Here is a 12,284-nt window from a genome sequence, read left to right on the forward strand (position 1 = left end):
TGACCGTTTTTAAATTGGATTGTGTGTCTCTTTACTGTGAGAGTTCTTTATATAGTCTAGATACTAGTCCCTTATCAGATACATGACTCTTTTCTCCCATCGTGTGTGTGTGTGTGTGTGTGTGTGTGTGTGTGTGTGTGTGTGTGTTTCACTTTCTCGGTTGTGAAGCACAAGTTTTTAATCTTGATGTAGTCCCATTTGTCAAACTTTTTGGTCATTTGTGTTTTTGTGTCATATCTAGGAAACCATTGTTTCATACAAGGTCGTAAAGAGTTATTGCATGTTTTCATCTAAGAAACAATCTATTTTGAGTTAATTTTTTGTATGGTATAACATAGGGGATTGTCCAACTTCACTTTTTTCCATGTGGTTATACACCTGTCCCAGAACTATCTGTTGAAAAGACAATTACTCCCTGTGGAATTATTCTGATAACTTGTTGACATATTTCTTGTTTTTTCGTTTAAAGACTTTATTTATTTGACAGGCAGAGGTAGAAGGACAAGCAGGCTTTCTGCTGAGCAGGGAGCCCGATGTGGGGCTCAATCCCAGAACCCTGGGATCATGACCTGAGCTGAAGGCAGCCGCTTAACCGACTGAGCCACCCAGGCACCCCTCTTGTTTTTTACTGTGGGAGAAATGACCCAGGTGTGTGTGCTGCTGGGCCACACCGTGCACCGATCTGGGAATGGTGATGAAGGGGAAGGAGGAAAATGACTGGAGCAGCAGCCTCCAGAGGGAGAGGGGTGCCCAGTGGAGGGGCTGGCATCGTCAAGGTCAAGGTCAGTGTGCAGAAGCAGGAGAAGAGATGGGCACTGATGTCAGCAGTGAACTTTCTCTCCTTTCCGTAGTGACACAGGCACCAGGTCAGCACTGCAGAGAAGCAGAGGACGAGGGTTGGGAGCTGGAGGAAGAGGTTAGTGGGAATGGAAATAGGCTGGGAAAATGCAGGATACTTGCCAGCAACATTGCCACCCCTCTGAGCTTAGCGATGATGAACTGAAACAGGTGCAGAGGGAGAGGGAGGGATCCAAAGCCCCTGAGGGCTCTCTGTGCTGGGATGTAAGGAGAAAGCTGGTTCTTAGTGGCTGCAGGTATCAGCTCTCTCCTGACGATGGTCAGGGTCATTCCAAGGAGGAGATCTTTAGCCATGCAGAGGCCAGCTTGTCCTCTCAATGCAGGAAGATGATGCCATCGCCCCCAAATCTAGTTAGAGAGGGTGGGGAGGGAGTCACTAGTAGTCCTCAACTCCAATACCCCATCTGTCTCCGTGGGCTTGGGCTGCCACAACAAATACCAAAGACTGGTTACTTAACTAATAGTGGACTTGTACTTAACGATGGACATTTACTTTTCCCAGTCTGGAGGCTGGGAGCCCCAGAACAGGTTGCCAGTATGGTTGGATTCTGATGGGAGCCCTTGTTTGCAGACAGCTGTCCTCCCACTGTGTCCTCACAAGGCAGAGAGATAGTGAGTGAGGGCTCTGGTATCTCTTCTCATAAGGGCTCTAATCCCTTCTTGGAGGTCTCCACCATGACCTCATCGACCCTCATCACCTCCCAAAGACCCCACATTCAGCGCATTAATTTGGGGCACACAGTTCAGTCCACAGCACCATCCAAGCTGCTCTTGACCCCCAAGAAGCCCAGATGCTGAACTTCACGACAGAGAAGGGACAGAAAGAGGTACCCAGCCCTTACAGGGAGATGTCCACATCACTGGCAACCAACGTGAAGAATCTTTCATCTTTACACTTTCTATCATGTATCTTACAGAGTTGTGAGGCCTAACATGCGAGCCACAGGCCACATGTGGATTGACACGTCGGTAGTCAGAATGGAGATGTGCTGCAAGTGCAAAACATACGCACCAGGTTCCAAAGACTTAATATTTTTAAAAAGGAAAAGATCTCAATAATCATTTATTTCAATTACATGTTGAAATGATAATATGTTGGGATATTGGGTTAAATTATTAAATGAATTTCATCTGTTTCTTCTTAGTTTTAAAAATGTGGTTACTAGAAAATCTAAAATTACATATGTGGTTCACATTTGTGGCTTGTATGAGATTCTGTTGGAGAGACACTGGAGAGAGGAGCCCACATTGAAAATGGCCCCAGCATGGCAGATCCTCCTGCCTCAGTCCATGGGCGCCTGTGCTGCCGCCCGGGGATGAGACTTACAAGTGCGTCTTACAGAGGGGCCATGTCTCCAAGGAGGTAGGGCCCCTAGGGCAGGCTTGTGAGGACACAGCCTTGTGGGAACACAGCTGGAGCCCAGTGCAGGTGGCCTTGGACAGTCCCTGGGAGGCAGCCCCGGGGAGCTAGGGACCAGGCTGGTTCTTGTTTGGTTTAGGGACAGGAAAGTAACACCCATTTTCCAACACTGGAGTCGCCCCAGGCACAAGATGCCAAACCTGGAGATTCTTGGCTGCCTCTGCTTCCTCTGAGCCATGGTCTCATTGCCTGGGAAGCCAGTAGGTCCCCAGCACCTGTTACAATTGGTCTTTCTCTTTATTCCCGCCTCACATGCACGCTCGTGTGAGACTGCTGTAAGGCAATAATGTGTGCGGAGCAGTGTTACTGAACTTCACACACCCATCCCCGTTTACTACTTATTAAAATCGGCCATGATACTGCACAAAGACAGCTTGACTCTGTCCCGGTTGCTCAGCCCTGGGCTGGCTCCCTTCTCTCCTGCTGCCGTAAACCTCAGTGCTATGACTATCTCTATCTTCTTTCCACTTGAATTATTTTATTGGAATGTTTCCCCTGAAGTGAAATGTGTTGGCTGGAAAGTATATACAGTTTTATGGTCCCTGTGACTTCTTTTCTTCAAGTCACCCTCCCAGCGGAAGGCATCACCATGTACGTTCTCCGGCCCCGGGCGGTGTGCGCCTGCACCCCGTGGTGCGCGCCTGTGCTCTGTGTGGTGACTTCCTCCAGCCTTGCCAGTTCTGGGATTGAGCATTTGTTTTTATTTTTACCAATTGATTGTTACGTAACAGACACTGCCTGGATATTATCCTGGCATTTTCTTAATTGCAGATGAGAATGAGTAACGTCCTTCCGTTAAAATTTACACAAATTTAAGGAACAGCCACCATCTTGATAGTCTAGAGAAACCCTTTTCTGCTCCCTCTGCTTGCCGGCATTTGGGGAACCCACAGCTGCACCCAGGCTGCAAGTCAGCCGGCCAGACCCCAGCTTCATCTTCTGACCCACTGTTATCACAATTGTCCAAGAAGCCTCCTCCAGCTAATAGTCATTTATCTCCTCCAACAAACTGAGAATGCATCAGACAGTCCCCTTTCCCTGTGTGATATAGACAAATTCCTGGTATTTCTTAGTTGCCATATGTTGATTGTTCGGAATTACACACATTCAGGTTTATCTGCAAGAAAGTTTGCAGGAGATGTGGCTGATGTTCCGTTCATGGCTTATTAAAACCTCAGGAAGACTCCAGCCCCCTCCCCAGGGAAACTCATAAAAGGTCTCCTTATGGAGCCACATGCTGGCCTGGCAGGGGACCCAGGAAGGCAGGGAGGGAAAAGAGAGAGGATGCCCTACTTGCCCACTAGATGGCACCTCGCAATAATTAATGAGGAGAGGACCACTTCCTTCCAAACCTGGAGCCCTACCCCCATCCCCGCCCTGCATTGCAACACACCCCAGTCATGTTTACTTCCAAGCTAGACATCTCAAAAAACAGAAAAATAAAAAAGTTCATTCTAGATGAAAATACACCATCTGCCTGTGAAAAATCTTGCTCGTCGCTGTCATGTCAACACCCAAAGCAGGTTAATAACCGGCCCAGAACAGATGGTTTCTTTTTATAATTACTGGGTCCCCCCACCAAGGCTTCCTCCTCAGCTGCCTCCTTGCCCTGCTGGCAGCCCCCTGCTGTTTCCTGCCTACCTTGCGGCCACCGCCCAGACAGACACTGCCCTGCCAGCCACAGGGGCCAGCCCTCTGCTCAAGCCGGGGCCCCCTCACCCTCTGCGGGAATCAGGCATGGGGGCCCAGAGGGCTTCAACCCCACCTGGGAAGATGGCCACCAGCAGGCGACCCCGGCCTCGTCACCCCCACTAGCAAAGAAAAACTAATCAAACCAAGATGGTGGGATTTACCCACCAAATCAATAAAGGTTCAAGACACTATCATCCTATTTCTTGGTGAGGACACAGTGAGATGTGTACCCCCAAACCCTGTGTCAGGAGAGCAAGTTATTGACACTCACTGTCCAGAATGAATTTTGACTGAATATAACAACCTTAACAAATATCGCATATTTTTTAATCCAGCACTTTCACTTGGAGGAATCTCTCCAAAAGACTATCAGAGTAGTAGTGAGTAAGACTTCACTCAGCAAGGCCTGCTCCGTCTGACCCGGAACTCCTGAGGAGTTAGGTCAGGGTTTTTCCCAAGAATAAAGGCAGGCTGGCCAGGGGAAGGACTTCAAGTGGACATCAGAACAGGACCTCCCAAGTAGGACCCTGTGTCTGTGAGTCTCAAGAAAGGTGAATGGGGGGTTGGGGAAAGCCTCACCCATTCATTGCTCATGTGTTGGGCCCAACGCTCCCAGACCCAGGGGACAGGCGGTCCTAATTCAGAGGTCCTGCCCTGATGTCTGCCGAAGTCCCTCCCTGGCCTTAATCAGGTGCGTTCTCATTCATCTTCAAGTTTTCTCTACACACACAGAGGTGTCAGAACACCAACTCTCCTCAGCGGGTGCCCCCTTCCATACTCCAGGGAGGCCTGTGCTGCTTCCCATCAGAGAGAGCCCTAAGTCGCTGTCCTGCCCTGGGGCCTAGGGACCTGGGGCAGCTGGAGTCTGTGCGCACACTGGAAGCACAGAGGGGCCAAAGCAGGAAAGCTGGTCTCAGGCACTGGTCTTGTGGGGCTTCTGTCATTCTTTAAAGCCACAAATCCTGAACCTTCCCTTGTATGCTGCGTGTATGACCCTGGGTATGAGAGATGCTTTGACACAAAATATGTGAGAAAAGTCCTGTTCAGAAAACATTTATTGCAATTTGATGATACCTAGTCAAGTTAGGGTTCTGAAAGCCAAGGGAATACAGTATTAGGGGAAATTCGGGGTGGACACATTGCTTAGATCCTACCACATCAGAAAGAGTCATTTTCTTTGCTGTAAGTACTTAATTTTAAAAGAAAAATTCAAGAACTACCACGACTTGTCCAATGATGAGTCGAAGCCCCTGGGAGGATGAGGGCCCAGGTGTGCTGGGTAGAGAAGGGCTGGGTGCCTGGATGTTTTTGGCTTCGCTCCACAGGCAACTGCCCCTCCATGGGGCCACTCAGCCACTGGTCAGGGAGGCGACACATGAGGTAAACATGATTCCGGTACGGGGCAGCTCTTGGCCCTAAGCCCCTGAGCCCCAGGGGAGGAAGCAGTCCTGTTAACAGGTGCTTCAGACAGGGCTCATCGTCACAGGTGAGGAGACGGAACACACAGGCCTCCTGCTGTGCTCCCGTATGAGTGACAGTGGATTCAAGAAGCTGTCACCCACGTCTGCAGCAGGCACGGCTTCACTTTTCACCAGCCTCCAAGCAAAAGGGGTGTCACTACGCATTATTAGTGCACACGACCCAAAATCCAGTGTTTTCATAAATAATTTCCAGAACATGATACGGCAGAATAGGAGCTTCTCCAGCAGGTTTCACTCCATTTAGGTAATACACTGATGGTGTGGGGCTTCCCCAACTCCCCGTCCCCACCTGGGAGGCCCAGGAATCATCTAAATGAGACCCCCATTTCCAGGAGGAACGACCTAGTCATCATACTGAACTTCGGCCCGGAGCTCCTTGGTGACGTAGTTGACCAGCATGGCCAGCAGCTGCTGCTTCAGGGCCTCGCTGCCCATGACCAGTGTGGTCAGCTGCACAGCGTCTGTCCAGTCCAGGTGCCTGAGGATGGTGGAGGCTTCATTAAAGAGCTTTTGCTGCTCACTGGGCGGCAGCTCCATTATGATCTGAGGAATCGGCTTGAACCGTCCACTTGTCATCCATGCACCTAAGAGGCCCCCAACAGCGCCCCCTAGAAAACAAGGAAGGTTCAGTTAGTTGGTCCTTATTCATAAATGGTGGCCTCAGACCCTTGCTGGGAGCATGTTCACCGCCGTGACGAGTGAGCACATTCACACACGGGTGGGAACAGGCTCAGCTTCGTGTCCGCTCCACTCCACGGTGTGGGGGGCAAGGGTTTCTGGGGTCCTCAGTCCATTTGGCTCAGATAATTGACACCCAACGTGCCCTTCCCTAAGTTGTGCACTCACAGACGCAGCACAAAGCATCTCCCACAGCACAGCTCTGAGAACTGAAATCTTCTCCAGGGCCCAAGGTTTCCTGCTTCCCATGAAACTCTCATCTTAAAGGACAGAGCTGAGAAGCCAGTGCATTTGCAAGGAGCATCATCTCAGTGGTGAGGCTGAGTTTTCTCCATAATATGCTCTTTGCCCCTGAACTCTGGAAATTTCCCATAAAATCCTGTGGCTAAAGGACCCTGGGGACACAGAAGGAGATCTTTCCCTGGGAAACAACTATTTTTCATGCCAGCCCTCGAGAGCTGTATGATGATAACTACTGAATATAACTCACTCAACTATTTCTCTTCCTGTGACCCCAAAAGGGCATAACGGTTATTTTTAAAGGTAAATTTATGATCAAATTTCAGGTGCACAATGTTGGGACTTATAGGACTTATGGGAATAAGATGCACAAGGCTGCAGCCCTTATGTCCACGGAAACTTCTATCTGATCAGGCGGGGGCAGGTCTGCTAAGGAAGGCGCCCTGCTAAGGAAGGGGTCTCAAACTCAGGCGCCCTCCGGGGACAGGCAGGTAGCTGAGAGGAGTGAAGAGGGCTGAGTGAGCCTGTGGGTGATGAAGAACGGGGTCGTGTCTAAGGGGCGGGGGCTACCCCTTGCCAGCCCACTGCTACCACACAGAATCCCACATGTGTATCCTGGAAAAAGTTTCATGATTATTAAAAATCGGTCATCAGATATTAATAGATGCAGCCCAGCTGGACTTGGTGACTCTCTCTGAAAGAGCAGAGCATGGAAAGGGGAGACACTGACTCTACAGTGGATAAACAGGCAAACACCACCTTAACCAGTGGATCAAGGTGGACATAGGGAGGCTGTGGGTGTCACATGTCCCCGAAATGGTGCTATGAGACAGGCGCTCCACCGCTGTCTGCGGTATGCTTTCCCAAGGTCCACAACCCCGGGCTAAGCATGAGCAACCATCAGGCCAACCCAAACGGAGAGGCATTCTACAAGTACATGCCCGGGACTCCTCACCAGTACCCAGGCCATGAATGCAGCAAAGTCCAAGCAACTGTCACAGAGCTGGGGAGATGGAGTAAGGAGACATGAGGATTAAATGCTCTGTGATCCCTTGAGCTGGATTCTGGGACAGGAAAAGATCGTAATGCAAAAACGGGCAAAGTACAAAGAAAGTCTGGAGACCAGTTAGTAGGGACACACCAGTGTTGGTTTCTTACTTTTCATAAGTGCACCGTGGTGGTAATGTTACGGGAACTGGGTGAGGGATATGTGGGTGTTCTCTGCACAGTCTCACCAACGTGTCTGTAATTCTACTACTGTTGCAGAATTAGAGGTTTTTCTGAGAGAATACAGACCAGGCCGGAGAGAACCCAGTTGTGGGCTGGACCGTGCCAGCAGGCAGTAAAACCTGCACCCTCTCAGGAAGCCAAGTGTGGAGGCATCTGGAGGCACACAGCTCCCCTGGGGCTGAGCCAGCAGCGGGCCCAGGAGACTGAGTGCTGCCCCTGGTCAGCCTTCCCCTCTGCTCCAAAAAAAGGGAGGATTCGGGGAGGGGAAACCAGTCATTTACAGGTTTTACTGAACTTTAGGCCATGACAACCCATGAAGAGCTCAGAGCTGACAAACATTTCAATCATCTGCACTAAACCTTTATGAGAATGTCAATATTTGATTTAGAGCAGCACTTCATGCAAGAAGTCGCCAGGAATATCGACCAGCAAATTACTAACTCTTTGGACAAGAGAAAATTCCTTGGTTTTCTGGGTAAAATGATGCTCCGCCCACGACTAGTGGCTTCAAGGAGCAAATCCCCGGGTTCTCCTGGCAGACGTCCTGTTCTCTACCAGCTCTGACAGAATCCGAAGAAAATATGTGCTCCCACAATGGCATCTGGGAACAGCTATAGGATAAATGATCCCATCAAGCTCTCCCCTGAGCACATTAGATGGGGGGACAGGGACAGAGACAAAGAATGTCACTGAGGAAGGAGGCCATGGCCAAGTCTCCTCCCCCACTGGCTGCTCCTTGGATGGTGAGAAGCTGAAGTCACGACTCCCTAGTTCACAGGTGGGAAAGGGAAATGTACAGGTGGAAGGTCTGGGGTCACCCACACACTGATTTACTCCCCAGTGTGAGCTCTGGATCATGAAATGTCTTTGAACGCCAATCCTGCCACAGAAAGGCAGAACAGGGCAGGAAGCCATGCCGGGAGCTGGAAACAGAAGCCAGCCTGGGCAGACAGGCAGTCACCTTCCCAGCCTGTGTTCATGGGAGGACTGCAGGCAGTGCTGTCAGCTCTCCCATGTCCCCAGCACAGGCTGCCCAGCACAGAGCAGGCATTCAGTGATGTATCTGCTGAGCCCAATGCGGCAGACCATGCCTTTGTCGCTCCCCTGTGCTGCAGGGTCCATCTGAGGCACCTCACAGGAAGTGTAATCCAGCCCCTCCTCACGTCAGAACCGCACAGCAGCCCGTTCTCTGATGCCACCTTGGCCTAGGGGGAAGACCACAACAGAATCCTTCCTACTCCTAAAACGTAGGAAGCAACCTTTCCTGGCTCCAAGAAATGATAGGAAAATCAGCCAAACCTCCACTCATAGCCAAAAACTGGCTCTCAAGTAGAAGCAGGTGGCAAAAACGGGGACAGGGATGACCATCCTAGGAGAGTTTGCTGCTTTTGCTGCATTAGACTGTTGGTTTCAGAATGGGGTGGTCTCCATGAATGAGCACATGTGAAATGGCCAGACAGCATCTGCTCCTAGGAGGTGCTCAGCACCTCTCAGCTTCCTCCCTGCTTCCCTTCTGCAGTGACATGTAATGGTGACAGGGGAAGGAGACCATCCAAGGGACCCAGGATACCCTGATATCTTCAGAGGTCCAGACACAACCCTGAGGGAAGAGGCGCCCTCCAGGTCTGCATGACTCATATGTCATTTGCAAGAATGTCCTGCGTTTCTGAGACCATCACACTCAGAAGCCTATGTTTTCAATGGGATGAATTAGGGCCATAAAGATCATGTCACAGAAGCAACCTCAACTCGACAAACATCTCCCACAGGACAGGGACTTCTGTGAGGTCTCTGAGGTAACAAAGGCCTTTTTCACAACACCCCTGACGCTGGCTGCCCCTGCAGGAAGCTTACACTTACCAACAGCGAGTCCAGGTGGGCCTCCGACCAGACCACCAACGAAGGCCACAGCCCCTGTGACCAGGGCGCCTGTACCAGAGTGCTTGACGGCCGCCTTCATTTTCCTCTCCCCAGAGATGGAGCACAGCAGCTTCATGACATCTTCCATCACGATGGGCATCTTGGCGAGCCTCGAAGGAAGCATTTCAAAGGGAAACTCTTAACGAGCGTCAGAGTATTTGCACCCAGTGTCACTCTTGCTAGAGTTTGGAGGACGGCCTCATGCAGAGAACAGGAACTCTGCCGTATGCGGAACGGACACACCCAGCAATGCAATGGGTTCCTTGCCACAGAGGAAGTCGGGGAACCACTAGTTAATAAGCACACAGAACCCGCAGAATGCATGAGAGGTCTTCCTTGCCCTCTGCGTAACTTCTCATTCATGACAGATTATGGTACAGGCCCAGCCACAAGCTGCATCTGTTCATCACAAGTGAGGCAAGCGTGTCCTCTCTTGTGCCTGTGGCCTTCCTGCTGGCTCAGGCAGCCCCAGTGCACAGATCCTGGCAGAGGGCAGAACATCCCAGCCTCAAGTCCTCTGTCATGTGACAGGGCAATGGAGCTCATGCCAAGCTCAAGAAGGGGAAAGTACTGGGCTCTGTGACCATCCTGGCCTGTGCCAGCACCTGCCTGCCCCGTGACCCTGAGTTGAGCATCAGATTCCTCAACTATAAAGGGAGATAAGCCACCTACAAGCTGGATTCTGGAAAGGTCTGAGGGGAATGGATGCAAAGTACCTGTTGTGAGTCTGGAACACGCGGCCCTGAGACCTGATGGCTCTAAATGAATGTTCTGTTACTGATACACACCACTGGCTTTTCTGTAAGCAACCACTCCTAAAGCCCATCCAGTTCTGTGTGGGGCATAGTAAAGGCAGGTACAGGACGGCCCTAAGGACGACCAGTAAGATGGAACAACCAGAGAATAAAATAAACCAAAGAATTCCAGAGGTTTTCATGTGTTTGGATAGACAGATAGATGGACCTTTGGAACAATGACCTTAGAATAATTCTTGTGGTCAGGAAACTGTTGGCCACACTGGTGGGAAACTGGCAGGCAGACAGGGCAAAGGCAGGGTGGGCTCTGCCCCAGGGTCAGGGGGAATAGAGAGCCACAACACTGACAGGACACCTGATAGGACCCAGAAGTAAAATCAAAGAGACCATGGGCTGGTGCTTCTCCTCTTGGCTTCAACTGGACCCAAGGCTGGAAGGTACTTCCTTTCCTTCACTCCCCTTTTCATGCAAGCAGTGCCTAAAGGAACTTGGCAAAGTTTGGAGCAGACCCTGTTGCTTAAGAACTCTTGGTTACCTCTCCTTTTGACCCAACAAAAATCCAGAACCAGCCACTCATGTAGAATCATCCTCTCAATCCTGGAAGAGAATTTTGAGCCCCTAGAACAAGCTTGTGGGTCTGCTGGATCACCACAGTCAGGGTTCAGAATTTCTCTGCAGTCCTAGGAGAGGTAAGAAGTGTCCTGGGCTCTCGCCCCTGCCATGTTCTGAATCAGTGATTCTCCACAAGCGCACCCCACTTTGGACAGTAAGACTCTAAGAGACCATGACCCAGACACCTGACATCGGCTACTTAGTTCTCAAGTTCAGAAAGTGCAAACAAGCACCCCACAAAGTGTCTGTTTGACCAAGTGGGGTGTAGAGGCAATGGAGGGTCAGACCCTGCAGGGGTGCTCAAGGGACTGGAGGAGAAGTCAGGAGTGCCTGCCCCCACTCTGGCACCATGTGTCCTGGACCTGCCGGCACACCTCCGAGCTTCCTGCCCCTTTCCTCACTACTGCAACCCCTTGTAGACAGAGTCCATGCCGCCTCCTCCACCCTGGAAGAGAGCCCACGTGAGGGTCATGACTTGCCCACACACGAAGGTCACAATAATAAAATAGCATTGTTAACAGCAAAAGGACTGCACATGGCAGAAGTCACTGAGAAATGAGGGGATGGAAGCTATGACTTGATTTACCCAGTAGCCATGGAGCTGTAAGGCTATGCAAATGAGTTTTATTTCAAATACTAATTTAATTCACATACTGATAATCAAAGGAATTAATTCCACGGTAAAACTTTCAAGAAGCTAACAATTCTCCTGTAAAACACCTAATCGTCAGATAGTTTATATCTGGTTTATATCCAACTTTCTATCTGTCCATTATGCTGGGAAAAAGGGAGATGAAATTCGGACCCAGGAAGGCCCCTCTGGAGGTGTCAGTGAGCTTCCCATTTCCAGGCACACGAAGACCCCAAGCATGGCTGCCAAGTTGGCTTCTTGGCCAGGGCACTCTGCCCAGACACTGCTCTTAAAGCAGGGTTTCTGCACGATTATAGACCTACACTCTGGAAACACTTTCTGCACAGCAAGAAAATGCACGGATAGGAGGCAGGAAACAGCCACTTCATATTCTGTGGTCCATCTAAAAACCTAGCTTCCCACCTACTCTGAATGACTTCATACAAACCCAGAGGGGCTAATAAGGCATCATCATGCAAAGACTACTTACTCCCAACCTCCACTCAGCCCAGGCAGACCAGCCCAAGGCAGGAGCCCAGGGCTCTGTAGACCTGGAGGGCCAGCAGGTGTCCTGGTGTGTGGGAGGGCACGAGAGGCCCACCTCTGGCTGGGTTCAACAGCTTCACACCACAGCAAGACGTGGCACTGTGGCTGCCTCAATGTAAGACAGAGCTGGTTTAATTTCTGTGTGAAAATCATTTTAGATTTCAGAGCATCAATAGACTCTTGTGGAAGAAAGGTTTGTCACCCCATCTCCTGAGTCCTTG

At 50.5% G+C, this 12,284-nt stretch overlaps 1 protein-coding gene across 2 annotated transcripts; it reads right to left on the reverse strand.

Annotated features, from left to right (window-relative positions):
* Positions 1 to 5,015: 5,015 nt before the first annotated feature.
* Positions 5,016 to 9,643, reverse strand: LOC111161545 (chromosome unknown C19orf12 homolog). Of its 2 annotated transcripts, XM_022525280.1 has the most exons (3): positions 9,460 to 9,623; positions 5,930 to 6,059; positions 5,868 to 5,874 (listed from the first exon to the last, which is right to left on the reverse strand). In XM_022525280.1, the coding sequence occupies exons 1-3, from the start codon at positions 9,617 to 9,619 to the stop codon at positions 5,868 to 5,870; spliced, it is 297 nt and encodes a 98-aa protein (XP_022380988.1). In that variant the 5' UTR covers positions 9,620 to 9,623. The 2 variants fall into 2 exon arrangements, with proteins under 2 accessions (XP_022380987.1, XP_022380988.1); XM_022525279.1 differs by having other exon boundaries at positions 5,016 to 6,059; positions 9,460 to 9,643.
* Positions 9,644 to 12,284: the final 2,641 nt, after the last annotated feature.

The sequence above is a fragment of the Enhydra lutris genome, unplaced genomic scaffold, assembly GCF_002288905.1.
Source record: "Enhydra lutris kenyoni isolate GAN:26980312 unplaced genomic scaffold, ASM228890v2 scaffoldscaffold85, whole genome shotgun sequence".
Lineage (NCBI taxonomy): Eukaryota > Metazoa > Chordata > Mammalia > Carnivora > Mustelidae > Enhydra > Enhydra lutris.